Raw genomic sequence first — 18,749 nt, forward strand, 5'->3', positions numbered from 1 at the left:
AAATGTGTTGTAGGAAACCTATATGACTTGGGGACTGCCTGCTGAAATCATCTTGTCTGTTTTCCCGATTGGTCTGTAAGCCTTGCTTTTGTAAAACTTGTTTTTCTGATTTACATAAGCCCAGTGTTTGTGCTAGGCTGCTCTCTGCACAGCACCGACTGGCAGTACCCTGTATAGACACAAACACAAACACCTTCAAGTTAAAAATTTCCCTTAGAATAACTATCTCTGCAACCTTCCCTAGTTCCCCTGCTGCTCTAGCACCTGGGTTGCGCGCAGAGCAGTATCACTTTCTTGGATATCTACAGTTCACACAGAGTACAGCACCCATTCTTTGGTCAGTGTGTTATCATCCTAGTCAATTCTCCCCACTCTTTTCCCTGGTTAAATCCATGGAGAGGCACTTTCTTGCTCTGTGGTCGGCCTGGTGGACATGCTACATAGCCTCAGGATGCCCAATTGTCTCATGTATACTGACAACCACTTAATCATACAGTATGTGAGAGATGTAGTTACACTATGAATATTGAGACATGACTCTCACATACTGACAAATCAAATGACAAACAGGTTGTCAGCACACACACAATCATTTCTCTTACTAAATAAGGCCTCGACACATAAACCCACTATGTAGAGGTACTCACAAGTAACTTATCAAAACCTCAGAGGACTCCCATACGTTCCTATTCGAAACCACATGCAAACAAAACCAAGTCAGTATAGTGATATTAGTAATTTTAATGTTTGTCTGATGAAGTCTGTATGGAATAGATGAAAAACGCGGTGATTCGTTAAGCGTTTTGCCATTTTTACTAGTGTACTCAATAAATTTTTGTTTTTTACTGTTGGAAGTCAGGTGATTTGTTTTACCTCCTGCAGTGTATTTTTGATGTTACAAGTTTATTTTTGCACTAGAATCCCCTTATATCTGGTTAAAACCAAGTCAGCAGCAACCACTACACCTGAAAATACACATCAGTGTCTCCACAAACAAGTCCCCAAGGCAAAATACCACACATTCAAATATCTTAGTCATAGGAGACTCCATAGTGAGACACACAGACAACCCCTCACCAGAATGGATAAAGAGAGGGTTACAGTCATTTGCCAGGATTCGCAAGAGCAAGCAGGCGCTCAGGTCACTCGATCACATGTACAAGTACTGGTATAACTCAAAGTCCACGTGGATGTGAATGAACCATAAGACGGACCTCCCTGGACTATATGAAGACAGCCATGATGGACCTCTCTGAATATGTGTTGCTGACGGGTATAAGCCTTGCATTAAACAGCATTCTACTTTCACCAAGAATGATACCACAATATAAACAGAAAATGATAGACTTCAATAATTAGCTTACCTACCGGTGTCATTCCAAGGAGATCGAGAGTTTATCTACTTGGAACGACAAGATAGACAGACCACGCTGCTTTGCCACAGATGGTCTGCACATGTCACCGCTAGGCTTTTGAATACTAGCCAAGGCATTAGCCACCCCCATAGTACCTTTTTATGCAGTGCCAAACCAACAAACCTGCCAATCTGACAAATTTTTCCAATGACAAACTGAAGGTACTACTCCTCAATGCTAGCAGTCTTAACAAGAAATTGCACTCCCTGGAAGCTCTCCTCACCCCGGAGAATGCCGACATCTGTGCAGTTACAGATGCAAGAGTCAAGGCTGTTTAAAGCACCCCACTAGTGCAAGGCTCCAATGCCTATCACACATTCAGACCACCATCTGAAAAGAAAAAAAAATGAAAGGAGAAGGTGTTTCCATTTACATAAAAAAACATTCACACCTCAAGACTGGTCAAGCAGAATGACTTTCCTGAGCTTCTCTGTCCAGCTGACCATAGACAAAAATCACCCACCACATCAACATTAGCTACAGATCCTCACCCATGAAAAGCACTCCGCACCTGAATTTACTAGAATCAATTACTATTCAGCCCCAACACACTACTCATGGGCAACTTTAACTACTCCTCCACAGCTGGGAAACCTATATGATGCAGGCTCAGAAATTCCTGGACTTCGTCAATGCAAATGCTTAGGAACAGCTGCACTCTCACTATAGGTTCAAGTATCACTGACATAATATTCACAAACACGAGAGAGCATAAAGTCCTCATTGGTAAGCTCGGGCAATAAATCGGTCTCCTTTGAAATAAATGTAATGGTAGAACCCCATCAAACCGTAAAACCCTAAAGAATTTTTCCAAGGCAAATTACATTCTATTACGTGATAGCAGAAATAATTTTAAAGCTCCCCCTAACCCCAAAAACACAGAGACCTATACAAAAGTATTCATAAATGCCCTGTACAGCCATTTAAACGACTTCACAGAAACGGTAGTACCTGACTGAATTAAATCCAGTTCTAGCTAGAAAAACAAATCACCCTGGTGGACCCCTGACATAAACAGACTACACAGCAGAAGAAAGAAATTCCAGTCTAGAAGTAAGAGGGAAGATGCACAACAGAAACAAAATCCATCATTAGTCTCAAGCAAATAAGGGAACTAGTCAAATCTTCAAAAGTTAAACACAAGACTAAAATAGCCTCTCAAGCAAAGGATAACCACAAAGCATGCCCAAAATCTTAAGGGAAACAATCAATGTGCCGAGTTGGCAGTGGATGGCACTACTTATACTCATCCAGAAGAAATAGCATACCTGTTGGCTGATCACCTCTGGTCACTCCCATGAAATATCCCTACCATTTATTTGCCTGTTACCACTAAAGAACAGGTCATCACAGTGCTTTCTAAAGCTAGAAACACTGCATCAACTGGCCCTTATGGAATCCCAGGGTGCCTATTAAATAGCTTGAAACATGACCTAGCAGACCCACTCAGATCTCTTTTTAACCAAAGTCTATGGACAGGCTTTGTCTAGTAGAGTGGAGGACAGCAACAGTCACCACCCTGCATAAGGGGAAACCATCATAGGAGCCAGGAAACTACCAACCCATAAGACTGACTAGCCTTATATGCAAGGCTATGGAAAAACAACAACATAGGAAATCTCAAGACCAGATCCAGTTTGGCTTCATCAAGGGGAGGTCCTGCCTGCTCACTCTAGTGGACTTTTTTGAGAAAGTCACCACAGCCATGGATGAGGACAAGTCAGTGCATACCACCTACCTTGAACCCGGACAACACACGTCACACTTTATCCCACTCAGGTATTACAGATAAAACTCACAAAATTTGGCATACACCTCTATGTCACCAGATGGATAGCCAAATGTCTCACTGATAGGACACATGTTATTAGAGTGGGAGAATCTACATTCAGCAAGGGGTCAGTAACCAGTGGAGTACCACAGGGCTCAGTGCTGGGCTCCTCCTGTTTGGGATATAGTTCTCAGATGTCAAGGCAAATGTAGATGATCTTTGGCTGACCAAGTTTGCTGATGACTGCAAGTTGGGGACAATCACTGACTTCCCAAATGATGTTGAGAGCCTACAGAAAGGACTGAAGCAGACTAATGACTGATATCAGAGCCATGGCCTCAAACTAAATGTGAAAAAGTGCATAATACCCTTTGGGAAATCAAATACCCCTGTAAATTACATCACTGATAGCACCCCCTTTAACAGTGGGCTCAGAGGAGGGAGACCTGGGTACAAATACAGTAATCTGAACTTTGATCACCATGTGTCCATTGTGGTGAGGAAATCTTTCTAGGTGGCTCAACTTATAGGTAAGGGCATGGCATCCAAATCTAAGGATGTCATGGTACCACTGTACTTGGTCCTCAATAGACCAATAATAGAGTACAATGCACCCTTTGGCATGTATCTCACCAGGCACCTGCAACAGTTGGTGGGTCCTGAAGAGATTTTTTACCAAAAAATACAAGGTATAACCAACAAGTCATATGCAGACCAATTTAAAGCCCTATCACTGTATTCAATTTCTTATAGACTTCTGAGAGGTGATCTATGCCTGAACTATAAGACACTCTGACCCAGCCCTGATGAAAATGTTGGATATTCACAAAACTACCTGCTCCAAGGATCTAAACCTGATTTCTGGCATGAACAGATCATGCTGGAGAGACATGTGTGTCTCAGAGATTGCCATTCCTCTGTAGTAGGATTCATATTCACGTGAAGCACAGCCCTTAAATGGCCACTTTCAAGCACAATCTGGACAAATGGATGGGAAATCACGAATTCACTCCTGAGGTGGCACTCATGTCCCTTATGGGCAAAGGCAGCCGGTAAAAATTGTCAAAGCCCCACTTGCTGACCCTTGTTATCTTTCCTCTATGGATAGAAAATTGGGTAAAATCTGAGTAAAACTGGCTAGGCTTATAAAGGCTCTTAAGCTGTATAGCCTAGTAATATTCTACTAACTTATGACTCCCTTTCTTATTTTCAGAAAATCATGTCCAGGCAACTGCCACCACATGCAAACTAAGGCCTGACAAGATCCCAGAACAGCTGTGGTCATTGACAGAAAATTAAGTTGGGCAATTATAGAGAGAGCCTTACATACAAGAAAAAAGGGCCATGTAAAGGTGAACAGACAAATTCCTTAAGATACAGAGAGGAAGGAGTGGGTAGTTCAGTGGAGCAGTTTTTAAGGCTTAAAGGCTTATTCTTACTCTAAAGGAGAAAGGAGCATCATGGGAAGTAGTGGGGACCCACATAACTGCCATTAGCTGGTACAAAAACAGATCAGGTAGAGTGACTTTGCACAGACTTTTGCCATGTGAAAAATACTATAGAGTTGAGGTAGGATGGAGATCAAAGGCGAGAACCAGTGCTTACCCAAGGGCCAAAGCAGTTATGAATGCCTACAGGAAGTCTCAGCAAGGGTGTGCAGTTTCAAGTATAAGGTCTTGTTTTCAGGATAGCATATTTATTGACTTTTTGTGGGGCATACAGGCTTATCAGAGACACTGCAAAGAAGCAGGCATATGAAATCACATTGGATGCTATGAGCTAATGACATCAGGCAAGATAGTAACAAGTTATACATACACATTAAGATAAGTAAGACAGATCAGTTAGGAAAAGGTAGTTGACAAAGGCTACATGTTCCATCAGCCACAAGATGGAGAATGTTGAAATGGGCAAAAGAGTTTATGCATATATGACAAAGTTTCAATACATCATTTATTTGTCATGCTAATGTCTCTCCCTTGCCAGTTTATCGGTGGAGGGTACTCTTGTGGAAAGCTATGGACAGGCTTGGGAGACAGAGACAGGATCACATCCTACTCCTACAGGATAAGAGCAGCCTCATATGCACATCCAAATGGGGCATCAGAAAGAAAAATAATGCAACTTATAAAAGATAGATAGAATAGGTTGTTTGAGTACTAGCCAATTTTTCTTTTGCAGTTTCCAAAGTGGGCCAGGTTGAGACCTAGACACACTGACATTCATGTATTTACTGTGCAAGTCATGAGCTTAATAAGATGAGGATGAGTAACCAGGGAAGCCAACAGGTAGCAAATGTAAGATGGTTAAGTGTAAGGGGACATGAGGCTGCCAGAGTCAAACATCTCAATAATCCACATAGGGAGAAATGATGTTACAGAATGTCTACTGTTGTTAAAGGAACATGAACACATTTTGCAGTACAGAGTATATAGCAGTATACTGATGGTCACAACTAAAATAATATGGTTAAATATTACACAGAGAAAAACTCAGGCAGTAGATATGGACAACAGAGCATTAGAAAGGGTCAAGATTCTCATCAATAGGTTCATCATGAAGTTTGTAAGATCTGTATGCAAGACAGCAGTAGAGCTTCCAGACTTCAATGTGGAAGTCGATGGTCTGTACACAGTACATGGTTTCGCCTATCAGAGCAAGGAATGGTAATATTTGTCCAGGAGTTACTGGGGAGCCTTTCAGAGGGCCTACCAGATGAGCTTGCTGGAAGGGTTACATAACACCCTCCTGTGGTGGAAGTAAAGTCCTAAAAGGCTACATTTGAAGGGGTGGCTGGGGGAAGGGGACAGTGCCACAAGAATTATTCACGAGGTAACTGGTAGCAAAAGGCACAAACTGCACTAAGCCACAAAGGGTTAGACTAATGCCTGAAATTAAAGATGAGTTCAGAGTGCAACAAGAATTTTTCAGAGGATTCAATGGGGAGCTGTTGTGGAAGGAGAAGACCGATAACCTGGAGCTCCAGTTATTCATAGATGCTGCTGGAAGTACTGGCTTTGGTGGGGGGAACTATCTGCAGGGCTGACAGTTTGCAGAATGATGGCTCAGACAATGGAATAAGTCATGCAGGAAGCCAGCTATCACGTAACTGAGATTTTTTCTATGAGTAGTGGAAGTACATATTTGGGACAAAAATTTGTAAAACAAACATCCTGTTTGGACAGACAATACAGAAATTGCTCTCTAGGTGGAACTAGTAATGTTAGATAATTGATGACAGCATGTTGCATGCAGAATAGCATCAGCTATCAGCTTCACAGCACGTCCAAGGTATACAAAATAATTCTGCTGAATTTTACATTTCTCGCACTTCAGTAGTATTTCAAAGCTGAAAGGTTTCCACTGTTGCTGTAGTACTTAATTACACTCTGCTTGCTAGTTTTACAGGACTCTAGTATCTACTGTGGTTTCCTTGCACTTGAGCTTTAAAACCAATATTACGAGGGTTTTTTGACTACACTCTTGCAGCAGAAATGTGTTGTAGGAAACCTATATGACTTGGGGACTGCCTGCTGAAATCATCTTGTCTGTTTTCCTGATTGGTCTGTAAGCCTTGCTTTTGTAAAACTTGTTTTTCTGATTTACATAAGCCCAGTGTTTGTGCTAGGCTGCTCTCTGCACAGCACCAACTGGCAGTACCCTGTATAGACACAAACACCTTCAAGTTAAAAATTTCCCTTAGAATAACTATCTCTGCAACCTTCCCTAGTTCCCCTGCTGCTCTAGCACCTGGGTTGCGTGCAGAGCAGTATCACTTTCTTGGATATCTACAGTTCACACAGAGTACAGCACCCATTCTTTTGTCAGTGTGCTATCATCCTAGTCAATTCTCCCCACTCTTTTCCCTGGTTAAATCCATGGAGAGGCACTTTCTTGCTCTGTGGTCGGCCTGGTGGACATGCTACATAGCCTCAGGATGCCCAATTGTCTCATGTATACTGACAACCACTTAATCATACAGTATGTGAGAGATGTAGTTACACTATGAATATTGAGACACGACTCTCACATACTGACAAATCAAATGACAAACAGGTTGTCAGCACACACAATCATTTCTCTTACTAAATAAGGCCTCGACACATAAACCCACTATATAGAGGTACTCACAAGTAACTTACCAAAACCTCAGAGGACTCCCATACATTCCTATTCGAAACCACATGCAAACAAAACCAAGTCAGTATAGTGATATTAGTAATTTTAATGTTTGTCTGATGAAGTCTGTATGGAATAGATGAAAAACGCGGTGATTCGTTAAGCGTTTTGCCATTTTTACTAGTGTACTCAATAACTTTTTGTTTTTTACTGTTGGAAGTCGGGTGATTTGTTTTACCTCCTGCAGTGTATTTTTGGTGTTACAAGTTTATTTTCGCACTAGAATCTCCTTATATCTGGTTAAAACCAAGTCAGCACCAATCACTACACCTGAAAATACACATTAGTGTCTCCACAAACAAGTCCCCAAGGCAAAACAACACACATTCAAATATCTTAGTCATAGGAGACTCCATAGTGAGACACACAGACAACCCCTCACCAGAATGGATAAAGAGAGGGTTACAGTCATTTGCCAGGATTCGCAAGAGCAACCAGGCGCTCAGGTCACTCGATCACATGTACAAGTACTGGTATAACTCAAAGTCCACGTGGATGTGAAAGAACCATAAGACGGACCTCCCTGGACTATATGAAGACAGCCATGATGGACGTCTCTGAATATGTGTTGCTGACGGGTATAAGCCTTGCATTAAACAGCATTCTACTTTCACCAAGAATTATACCACAATATAAACAGAAAATGATAGACTTCAATAATTAGCTTACCTACCGGTGTCATTCCAAGGAGATCGAGAGTTTATCTACTTGGAACGACAAGATAGACAGACCACGCTGCTTTGCCACAGATGGTCTGCACATGTCGCCGCTAGGCTTTTGAATACTAGCCAAGGCATTAGCCACCCCCATAGTGCCTTTTTATGCAGTGCCAAACCAACAAACCTGCCAATGTGACAAATTTTTCCAATGACAAACTGAAGGTACTACTCCTCAATGCTAGCAGTCTTAACAAGAAATTGCACTCCCTGGAAGCTCTCCTCACCCCGGAGAATGCCGACATCTGTGCAGTTACAGATGAAAGAGTCAAGGCTGTTTAAAGCACCCCACTAGTGCAAGGCTCCAATGCCTATCACACATTCAGACCACCATCTGAAAAGAAAAGAAAAATGAAAGTAGAAGGTGTTTCCATTTACATAAAAAACATTCACACCTCAAGACTGGTCAAGCAGAATGACTTTCCTGAGCTTCTCTGTCCAGCTGACCATAGACAAAAATCACCCACCACATCAACATAAGCTACAGATCCTTACCCATGAAAAGCACTCCGCACCTGAATTTACTAGAATCAATTACTATTCAGCCCCAACACACTACTCATGGGCAACTTTAACTACTCCTCCACAGCTGGGAAACATACATGATGCAGGCTCAGAAATTCCTGGACTTCGTCAATGCAAATGCTTAGGAACAGCTGCACTGCACTCTCACTATAGGTTCAAGTATCACTGACATAATATTCACAAACACGGGAGAGCATAAAGTCCTCATTGGTAAGCTCGGGCAATAAATCGGTCTCTTTTGAAATAAATGTAATGGTAGAACCCCATCAAACCGTAAAACCCTAAAGAATTTTTCCAAGGCAAATTACATTCTATTACGTGATAGCAGAAATAATTTTAAAGCTCCCCCTAACCCCAAAAACACAGAGACCTATACAAAAGTATTCACAAATGCCCTGTACAGCCATTTAAACGACTTCACAGAAACGGCAGTACCTGACTGAATTAAATCCAGTTCTAGCTAGAAAAACAAATCACCCTGGTGGACCCCTGGCATAAACAGACTACACAGCAGAAGAAAGAAATTCCAGTCTAGAAGTAAGAGGGAAGATGCACAACAGAAACAAAATCCATCATTAGTCTCAAGCAAATAAGGGAACTAGTCAAATCTTCAAAAGTTAAACACAAGACTAAAATAGCCTCTCAAGCAAAGGATAACCACAAAGCATGCCCAAAATCTTAAGGGAAACAATCAATGTGCCGAGTTGGCTGTAGATGGCACTACTTATACTCATCCAGAAGAAATAGCAAACCTGTTGGCTGATCACCTCTGGTCACTTCCCATGAAATATCCCCTACCATTTATTTGCCTGTTACCACTAAAGAACAGGTCATCACAGTGCTTTCTAAAGCTAGAAACACTGCATCAACTGGCCCTTATGGAATCCCAGGGTGCCTATTAAATAGCTTGAAACATGACCTAGCAGACCCACTCAGATCTCTTTTTAACCAAAGTCTATGGACAGGCTTTGTCTAGTAGAGTGGAGGACAGCAACAGTCACCACCCTGCATAAGGGGCAACCACCATAGGCGCCAGGAAACTACCAACCCATAAGACTGACTAGCTTTATATGCAAGGCTATGGAAAAACAACAACATAGGAAATCTCAAGACCAGATCCAGTTTGGCTTCATCAAGGGGAGGTCCTGCCTGCTCAGTCTAGTGGACTTTTTTGAGAAAGTCACCACAGCCATGGATGAGGACAAGTCAGTGCATACCACCTACCTTGAACCTGGACAACACACGTCACACTTTATCCCACTCAGGTATTACAGATAAAACTCACAAAATTTGGCATACACCTCTATGTCACCAGATGGATAGCCAAATGTCTCATGGATAGGACACATGTTATTAGAGTGGGAGAATCTACATTCAGCAAGGGGTCAGTAACCAGTGGAGTACCACAGGGCTCAGTGCTGGGCTCCTCCTGTTTGGGATATAGTTCTCAGATGTCAAGGCAAATGTAGATGATCTTTGGCTGACCAAGTTTGCTGATGACTGCAAGTTGGGGACAATCACTGACTTCCCAAATGATGTTGAGAGCCTACAGAAAGGACTGAAGCAGACTAATGACTGATATCAGAGCCATGGCCTCAAACTAAATGTGAAAAAGTGCATAATACCCTTTGGGAAATCAAATACCCCTGTAAATTACATCACTGATAGCACCCCCTTTAACAGTGGGCTCAGAGGAGGGAGACCTGGGTACAAATACAGTAATCTGAACTTTGATCACCATGTGTCCATTGTGGTGAGGAAATCTTTCTAGGTGGCTCAACTTATAGGTAAGGGCATGGCATCCAAATCCAAGGATGTCATGGTACCACTGTACTTGGTCCTCATTAGACCAATAATAGAGTACAATGCACCCTTTGGCATGTACCTCACCAGGCACCTGCAACAGTTGGTGGGTCCTGAAGAGATTTTTTACCAAAAAAATACAAGGTATAACCAACAAGTCATATGCAGACCGATTTAAAGCCCTATCACTGTATTCAATTTCTTATAGACTTCTGAGGGGTGATCTATGCCTGAACGATAAGACAGTCTCTGACCCAGCCCTGATGAAAATGTTGGATATTCACAAAACTACCTGCTCCAAGGATCTAAACCTGATTTCTGGCATGAACAGATCATGTTGGAGAGACACGTGTGTCCCAGAGATTGCCCTTCCTCTGTAGTAGGATTCATATTCACGTGAAGCACAGCCCTTAAATGGCCACTTTCAAGCACAATCTGGACAAATGGATGGGAAATCACAAATTCACTCCTGAGGTGGCACTCATGTCTCTTATGGGCAAAGGCAGCCGGTAAAAATTGTCAAAGCCCCACTTGCTGACCCTTGTTATCTTTCCTCTATGGATAGAAAATTGGGTAAAATCTGAATAAAACTGGCTAGGCTTATAAAGGCTCTTAAGCTGTATAGCCTAGTAATATTCTACTAACTTATGACTCCCTTTCTTATTTTCAGAAAATCATGTCCAGGCAACTGCCACCACATGCAAACTAAGGCCTGACAAGATCCCAGAACAGCTGTGGTCATTGACAGAAAATTAAGTTGGGCAATTATAGAGAGAGCCTTACATATAAAAAAAAAAGGGCCATGTAAAGGTGAACAGACAAATTCCTTAAGATACAGAGAGGAAGGAGTGGGTAGTTCAGTGGAGCAGTTTTTAAGGCTTAAAGGCTTATTCTTACTCTAAAGGAGAAAGGGGCATCATGGGAAGTAGTGGGGACCCACATAACTGCCATTAGCTGGTACAAAAAAAGATCAGGTAGAGTGACTTTGCACAGACTTTTGCCATGTGAAAAATTCTATAGAGTTGAGGTAGGATGGAGATCAAAGGCGAGAACCAGTGCTTACCCAAGGGCCCAAGCAGTTATGAATGCCTACAGGAAGTCTCAGCAAGGGTGTGCAGTTTCAAGTATAAGGTCTTGTTTTCAAGATAGCATATTTATTGACTTTTTGTGGGGCATACAGGCTTAGAGACACTGCAAAGAAGCAGGCGTATGAAATCACATTGGATGCTATGAGCTAATGACATCAGGCAAGATAGTAACAAGTTATACATACACATTAAGATAAGGAAGACAGATCAGTTAGGAAAAGGTAGTTGACAAAGGCTACATGTTCCATCAGCCACAAGATGGAGAACGTTGAAATGGGCAAAAGAGTTTATGCATATATGACAAAGTTTCAATACATCATTTATTTGTCATGCTAATGTCTCTCCCTTGCCAGTTTATCGGTGGGGGGTACTCTTGTGGAAAGCTATGGACAGGCTTGGGACAGACAGAGACAGGATCACATCCTACTCCTACAGGATAAGAGCAGCCTCATATGCACATCCAAATGGGGCATCAGAAAGGAAAATAATGCAACTTATAAAAGATAGATAGAATAGGTTCTTTGAGTACTAGCCAATTTTTCTTTTGCAGTTTCCAAAGTGGGCCAGGTTGAGACCTAGACACACTGACATTCATGTATCTACTGTGCAAGTCATGAGCTTAATAAGATGAGGATGAGTAACCAGGGAAGCCAACAGGTAGCAAATGTAAGATGGTTAAGTGTAAGGGGACATGAGGCTGCCAGAGTCAAACATCTTAATAATCCACATAGGAAGAAATGATGTTACAGAATGTCTACTGTTGTTAATGGAACATGAACACATTTTGCAGTATAGAGTATATAGCAGTATACTGATGGTCACAACTAAAATAATATGGTTAAATATTATACAGAGAAAAACTCAGGCAGTAGATATGGACAACAGAGCATTAGAAAGGGTCGAGATTCTCATCAATAGGTTCATCATGAAGTTTGTAAGCTCTGTATGCAAGACAGCAGTAGAGCTTCCAGACTTCAATGTGGAAGTAGATGGTCTGTACACAGTACATGGGTTCACCTATCAGAGCAAGGAATGGTAATATTTGTCCAGGAGTTACTGGGGAGCCTTTCAGAGGACCTATCAGATAAGCTTGCTGGAAGGGTTACATAACACCCTCCTGTGGTGGACGTAAAGTCCTGAAAGGCTACATTTGAAGGGGTGGCTGGGGGAAGGGGACAAAGGCTTGGACAACTTGGACCCTTTCTCACTGGTGGGCTGCAGCCACCGAACCACCACTCCCCCAATGTGCTGAAAAGCAAAGCATAGGAAAGGGCAACCAAATCAGTGGAAATAGGGCAGAACAGTGAGAAAACAATCCCATCCAACCTTCTTCATGCAAACAAAGAAGTGGTAGTTATGGTCTTGCTGAACTGTATGGGAGATTACTCCAGAGCTCCAATTTATTCCCCAAGGTTTTTCCAGTCCCCAACAAAGTTAGTTAAAGCAGGCTAGGCTGTTGCTGCGATGTGACAGGGCAGAAAGTCAGTCCTGGAAGGTTAAAAATTTGTAGGGTGGCCTTGGGGGAGGGGGCACAGCTTGGTCTCTTCACTGGTGGGCTGCAACTACCACCTATGGCCAAGGGCCCTTGGTAGAGTAGTGGACCCTCGCATGACTTATGGCTTTGCAGGCAGGCTTGGGGGGGCAGTCTGAGAACTGATGGTTTTGGTTTTGCAGACCTCCATAAGATTTCTTGTGTTGAACTTTGGCCAATGAGCTTAAATACATGAATGTTTGGGATTACTGCTGCACTTATGAGTAGACTGATACATTGGCCTGACTGGCAGTGGCTTCCTTTCAAAGCCTGCCCCTTTGCACACATATGTTGATGCATTATATTTGTGATTTTTCTGTGTGGCATCAACTGGCACCAGTTTAGTAGATTGTTTGAAATGGCATTTATCCTGATTCTGAGTGGCACAATGCATAATAAATGCATTGCTTGGATCAATATGCTCGTGCGTGTGTGTGGTTTGTTAGAGTGCATGATAATGTTTAACTCCCTTCACAGGGCAAGGAGAACTAAAATATATGACACTCGTTGATCCTAACCCCCCTCAAATGTATTGCTTTAGTAACTCTGCTACATACAGCATAGTTCAATTACAGGAAAACATTTTTCACAATTACTTAAGCACCTACAGAGTTCTGTAAGTAATTTTAATGTCAAAGCACTCAACTTTCCATATTCAAAATGTAAAACATCACCTCAAAGAATGTGTAACCAAATGGGCAAAATGTGGACCACTTACCAACAGCTTGATCTAGGAAGCTCACACCATGGGTAAAATGTATTGATTTATACTTATTAAAAACTATTTTGGTAAATATATATAATTTAGTGTCCCACAGATATCAGTTAAAAAAATCCTTAACACAAAATGCATGCTGGACCCTTTTGTGTGGAACTATGAGGAACATGGGCTTTTATGAATGGGGAACATTTCTCATGAGGTAGAGGTACACTTAGAGATATGTGTAATGTTGCAAAAAAGTATATCACAATGAGCATATGTGTCTCAATCTGTCCAGTTACACAATGTACACATTATTTTAAAGTAAGTTCTGGTTTTAGGGTTGGGACAGTCCCTATTTGGGCCATTGGGCATACAAAAAAAAAAAAAAAAGAAAAGAAAAATGCCCCTAGATTTTTTGAACAAAAATTATTTCTTAAATTTTCTCTAATGGCTGCATAAAAATGTTACTTTCTACCTGAAATGCCCTAACATTATGTGAAGCAGTGAAAACAGAATAGGTAGTTTTTATTTTAGCAAAATGTGAAGTGCAGTCTTTTGCACCAACTGTGGATATGATCTATTATGCAAAATATCATGTTACAACAAAAGATGTCCCACTTTTGGTATTTGAAAAGGTGGCAACATTATTCTGTTTAGGACTATCTATCCATACCAACTGGTACATCACATTATGGTTTACAAGGCACACGTTTCTTGGACTGCAGAACAAACTATCACTCCTCTGACAAATAAAACCTATACACGCAGGCCTTCCCGCTTAGTTCTACCGATCATAACAACAAACTAATCTTCCACATCCAGTCCCACCGTTTGAAAAGCTACAGGTTGTTTCTTTGTATGTTATCCTGGATGTCAATCACGAAGGTGCACTGGACCTGCGTACTAAAAAGAGCATACATCTATAGCAACTGCGTCCCGATGTACTAACACTATACCTATCAAAACACCTTTCATGCATTAAGGACAATAAAACTGATGTCATCTAATTATGTCCAAATACATATTATGATTTTTAAATTACTATATCACTGCAGCAAACATCGGTAAACAGATAACGGTCTCTAACACCTTTGGACGTCAACCTTGTATGGATATTCACGTTTTCGTGATTCCCGTCCAAAAATAAATAAACATTACTACAGTAACTGCAGTCACACTAAAACAATTTCCAAGTTTAACACCGGCAATGGCAATATACCCTTAACTGCCACATGACCCGCATACAGTGCATCTACCCCTCAGCGGCCACTCACCTCAAACCTCCCTCGAGTGATACCACTCATACTGGCAAAAACTGTGTTACGTCTGAAAGACCACCTTAAAGTAAGGACCACTTTATCCGTGCAGCAGCCTTTTTCCTTTTGGCCCACAGAATTTGTAGCAGTATCTCGCTACCCGCACCCAACGACGTTAATAGCGTCGTCGTCGCAGCTGCCGTACACCCACCCTCGGCGCTAGCAGTCACTAACACTGCTCCTCCCGATACCAACACGGTATCTACCGAACTAATGTACTCTCGCTTTTCTACGGTGCCCGTCGACCTATTAGTACGATCAACCCTTCTGCTCATCAGAGAGACAGCTCCCATCAATTTCCTTTACTGTCCCCGCAAAATGATTGTATGCAAGGACCATTGTTCATTAACGTACAAAATGCGTAACATAGAAGAAAAAAGACACAAGTATTGACATTATATGCTGTGTGACGTCACAACAGAAGAAACCGTTTTTCTGTAGAATAATGACGTGTTTTGCCTGGAAAGTTGAGCGTGGCTCGGTTTTGATTCCGTTTTTTTTTTTTTTTTTTTTTGTAGTGTTTTTTTGAATTACCTACTCTCGACCGGGGGAGGGCGCATTTAATACTGGCAAAAACTCGGGGGAATATTTATTACAACATCATGAAATGGCAGTTGTAAGGCTCGCAACATGATTTACCTGACCGCATCTAATCGTGCCTGATTCTGCAACAGTTTCGTTCAACTTCTCACTCATACAAAGTGTTTAAATTTGTGGTCAGACCTGAGGGCTGCATCCGTTCGAAAATTTCGCGCATTCCAGTTTAAACGAACGGGTGTAGCCACTCGAGTTATTGACTTCCACCCCCAAAAAATATTTCTAACATGTTCAGAAAAAATACACTGTTTAGAGTACAACTAGTATGCTCCTTGAATCCTGCTACTCTGTTATGTTTCTAAAGGATTATAAACAGTATTGTCCCAGAGCACAAACAGCAGCATACTCCACAGGGTGGTACATACTTAAAACAATGCAGTACAGATTAGCAAACTCCGAACATTCTATAGGCAGAAGAATGTTCTTAGGTTGTCCCCAAAAAGAGGTAGCAGGTAGCTGTGCCTGCTGGGTTTATTAGAATAACACATTGCATGAAAAACAAGAATGTCACCTCACCTGAATCATTTATCTTTTGCTGATACCGTTGCCACTTATTCCAACAACCAAATAGGCAAAGATAGTAGCCTAACAGTGTATCTTTGAATTTCTCAGCACAGTAGTGGATATTATGCATCATTTCTCACCACTACTCTTATAGGTTCATAGGTAGGTACTAGGCTATTGGCCTAGGGCCTATATAAGCCTAGCCAAACGGTACCCTGGCTTTTGCCACCCAAGAAAATTATTTTCCTGTGCCCCTGTCAAGCAGAGCCACAGAAGTGATCCCTGGGGTGAATTTCCTATCTCCCATCCAATCATCAAGATTTTTCTTGAAGAGTGCTAATGAGGAGGTTTGTTTGATATAGATAGGTAGTTTGTTCCAGAGTATGGGAAGTCTCTGAGGCAGGAATCTATCTTCCTTCTTTCAATGTACTCAGTAACAAAAGAAACAAACAGCGGGTTTAAACATGCATTGCTGTTAGTGCTGATTGACTTTATCCAGTGTTCATCAAGGCATTTTTTTAACATTTCTTAATCAGTTAAGTGGAGTGACTTTTATAACTATACTCTTGCAGCACAAATTATCTTCTTGGGTAACTATTAACCTTTTACAAAGCATCAGTGTGACTTTTGGAAGGGCCACAATAATTTGACTGCTTTAATCTCATTTACCAGCACACACTTTAAAAATATAGATACTGAATAGCTGACTGAGGTGGCCTACACCTACCTTTCAAAAGGATTCAATTCTGTGCAACATCACTAGCTTATTTTTGTGCTTATGTTATGATCTGCTTATGGAATTGAGATGACATTTTCACCTGTTATCTGCAGCATCATATTTGTTAAGTACCGGCTAACAATATTTTAATCCATTGTTGAATAAAGATCTGCTTAAACCCTTAACTGGATTATTTTTTCCTTTGGAAAGAAAACGTTATTGATTTTTGCTAAGTTAGCTGTTGCCATTATCCAACGTTCTGAACAGTTATCCTTATTGCTAATCTTTGGCTAACAATATCCTCTCACAACCACTAGCTACTTGCACTAGTATGTGCCTCAGGGATCCATACCATGCTTACTCCTGTTTATAGCATTTTAAATTCCACTGATCCAAGTTGTGATTGAATAAGTTTGGGGAGTATCTCTGCGTCACATAGATGAGAGGCCTGTTCCAGAAAAGGGATAGTCTTTGAGATACATACCTGTCCCTTCAACATATCTATTTACGTTGCAGATTAGAATTAGGTTTCTAGATCAGGTGTTTCTAATGCCATTTTGCTGAATCAGAGGATGAAGCACAGATCACCTCAAAGCAGTCTGTAGGAGACAGAGTACAGGGCTAAGGCTTTGAGGTAGTCTGGGTAAGATATGTTGGGTACACCATGCATTCTTTTTGCGAGGATCCTCTGTTGATGTTCCAGTTGTTGCATATGCTTGGTCAGGTGCATAGTGAGGGGAGCATTGTACTGAATGACTGGTCCAATGACTGCCAAGTACATTGGAACAATGGCATCTTTGGACATAGATGCCATACCTTTGCTTATAAGTTGCACAATGTAGAACAATTTGCATACTACAGTGGAAACATGATGATCAAAGGCCATGTCACTGTCTACATGCATTCCCAAATCCTTGACCACTGGGGACGGCACAGTCTTGTCTAAAGATACTGTTATGTATGTTTTGGCACTGAATTTTAGACTATGACTCTGGCATCAGTTAGATGAATGTATTAGGCCTTCTTGGACGATGTATGTGTCTTTGGGGGATTCTATGACACCTAGTTTGCAGTCATTTGCAAACTTGATCAGCTAGAGGCATTTGACCTTGGCCTTGACTTTAGAGTAGTAGATGAAAAAAGGAGTAGCCCCAGCACCGGCACCTGGTGGACTCCACTAGTGACTGGTCTTTTTGTGGCAGTAAACTCACCTATTCCAACTACTTGTGTCCCATATGTGAGCCAGGTAGCCATCCAGCTCCAGCTGGTGACATAGGGATTTTTACCTAATTTTGGGAACTCATATACAATGCATAAGTGGGGTATTGTGTTGAATGCTTTGACATGGTTGAGGTAGGCAGTTTGCACCATTTTGCCTCAATCCATTGCTTTGATAATCATCTCAAAGAAGTACACCAAGCTGAGTAGACATGACCAACCCTTGATAAAACCAGATTCCACAGAATCCAGTGTCTGAAGATTTCCTCTGCCATTATTTATCATGTCCATGATTATTCTTTCCATGGTCTTACATATAGGACTGGTCAGGTTTATGGATCATTAGTTTCCTGGGTCCATGGATGGCTTGTCATTGTACAGAGGAATAACAGTTGCAGACCTCCATTTGCTTGGCACAAAGCCTATTTGGAAGTTATGATAGTGCCCCCAATAGGTCATGTTTCATGCTGTTAAAGAAGCATCCTGGAATATTATCACATCCTCTTGATGCTGTGCTTTTGGCCTTGGAGAGTGCATTGTGGACTGTTTCCCCAGAGATAGTTGGGTGAGCTATTGTTGGAGATATTTCTTGATAGGTGTCTCCTGGAGAAAGCAGAGTAAAACTGGAGCTGAATTTATCAGCCAGTAGATTTGTTACATCCTCT

General features: G+C 41.6%; 1 protein-coding gene across 2 annotated transcripts in view; it reads right to left on the bottom strand.

The window, feature by feature from the left end:
- The window catches only part of LOC122796566 (F-box/LRR-repeat protein 2-like), a 1,765,375-nt gene extending 1,749,878 nt beyond the window's left edge, over positions 1-15,497 (bottom strand). The window contains exon 1 of one of the 2 annotated variants that reach the window (XM_044065149.1): positions 15,006-15,497. In XM_044065149.1, coding sequence (XP_043921084.1) covers positions 15,006-15,035 — 30 coding nt within the window. In that variant the 5' untranslated portion in view covers positions 15,036-15,497. The remainder of the gene's footprint in view (positions 1-15,005) is intronic. The other variant, XM_044065150.1, reaches the window with a different exon arrangement.
- Positions 15,498-18,749: the final 3,252 nt, after the last annotated feature.

The sequence above is a fragment of the Protopterus annectens genome, chromosome 3.part0, assembly GCF_019279795.1.
Source record: "Protopterus annectens isolate FY-2018-M chromosome 3.part0, PAN1.0, whole genome shotgun sequence".
Lineage (NCBI taxonomy): Eukaryota > Metazoa > Chordata > Ceratodontiformes > Protopteridae > Protopterus > Protopterus annectens.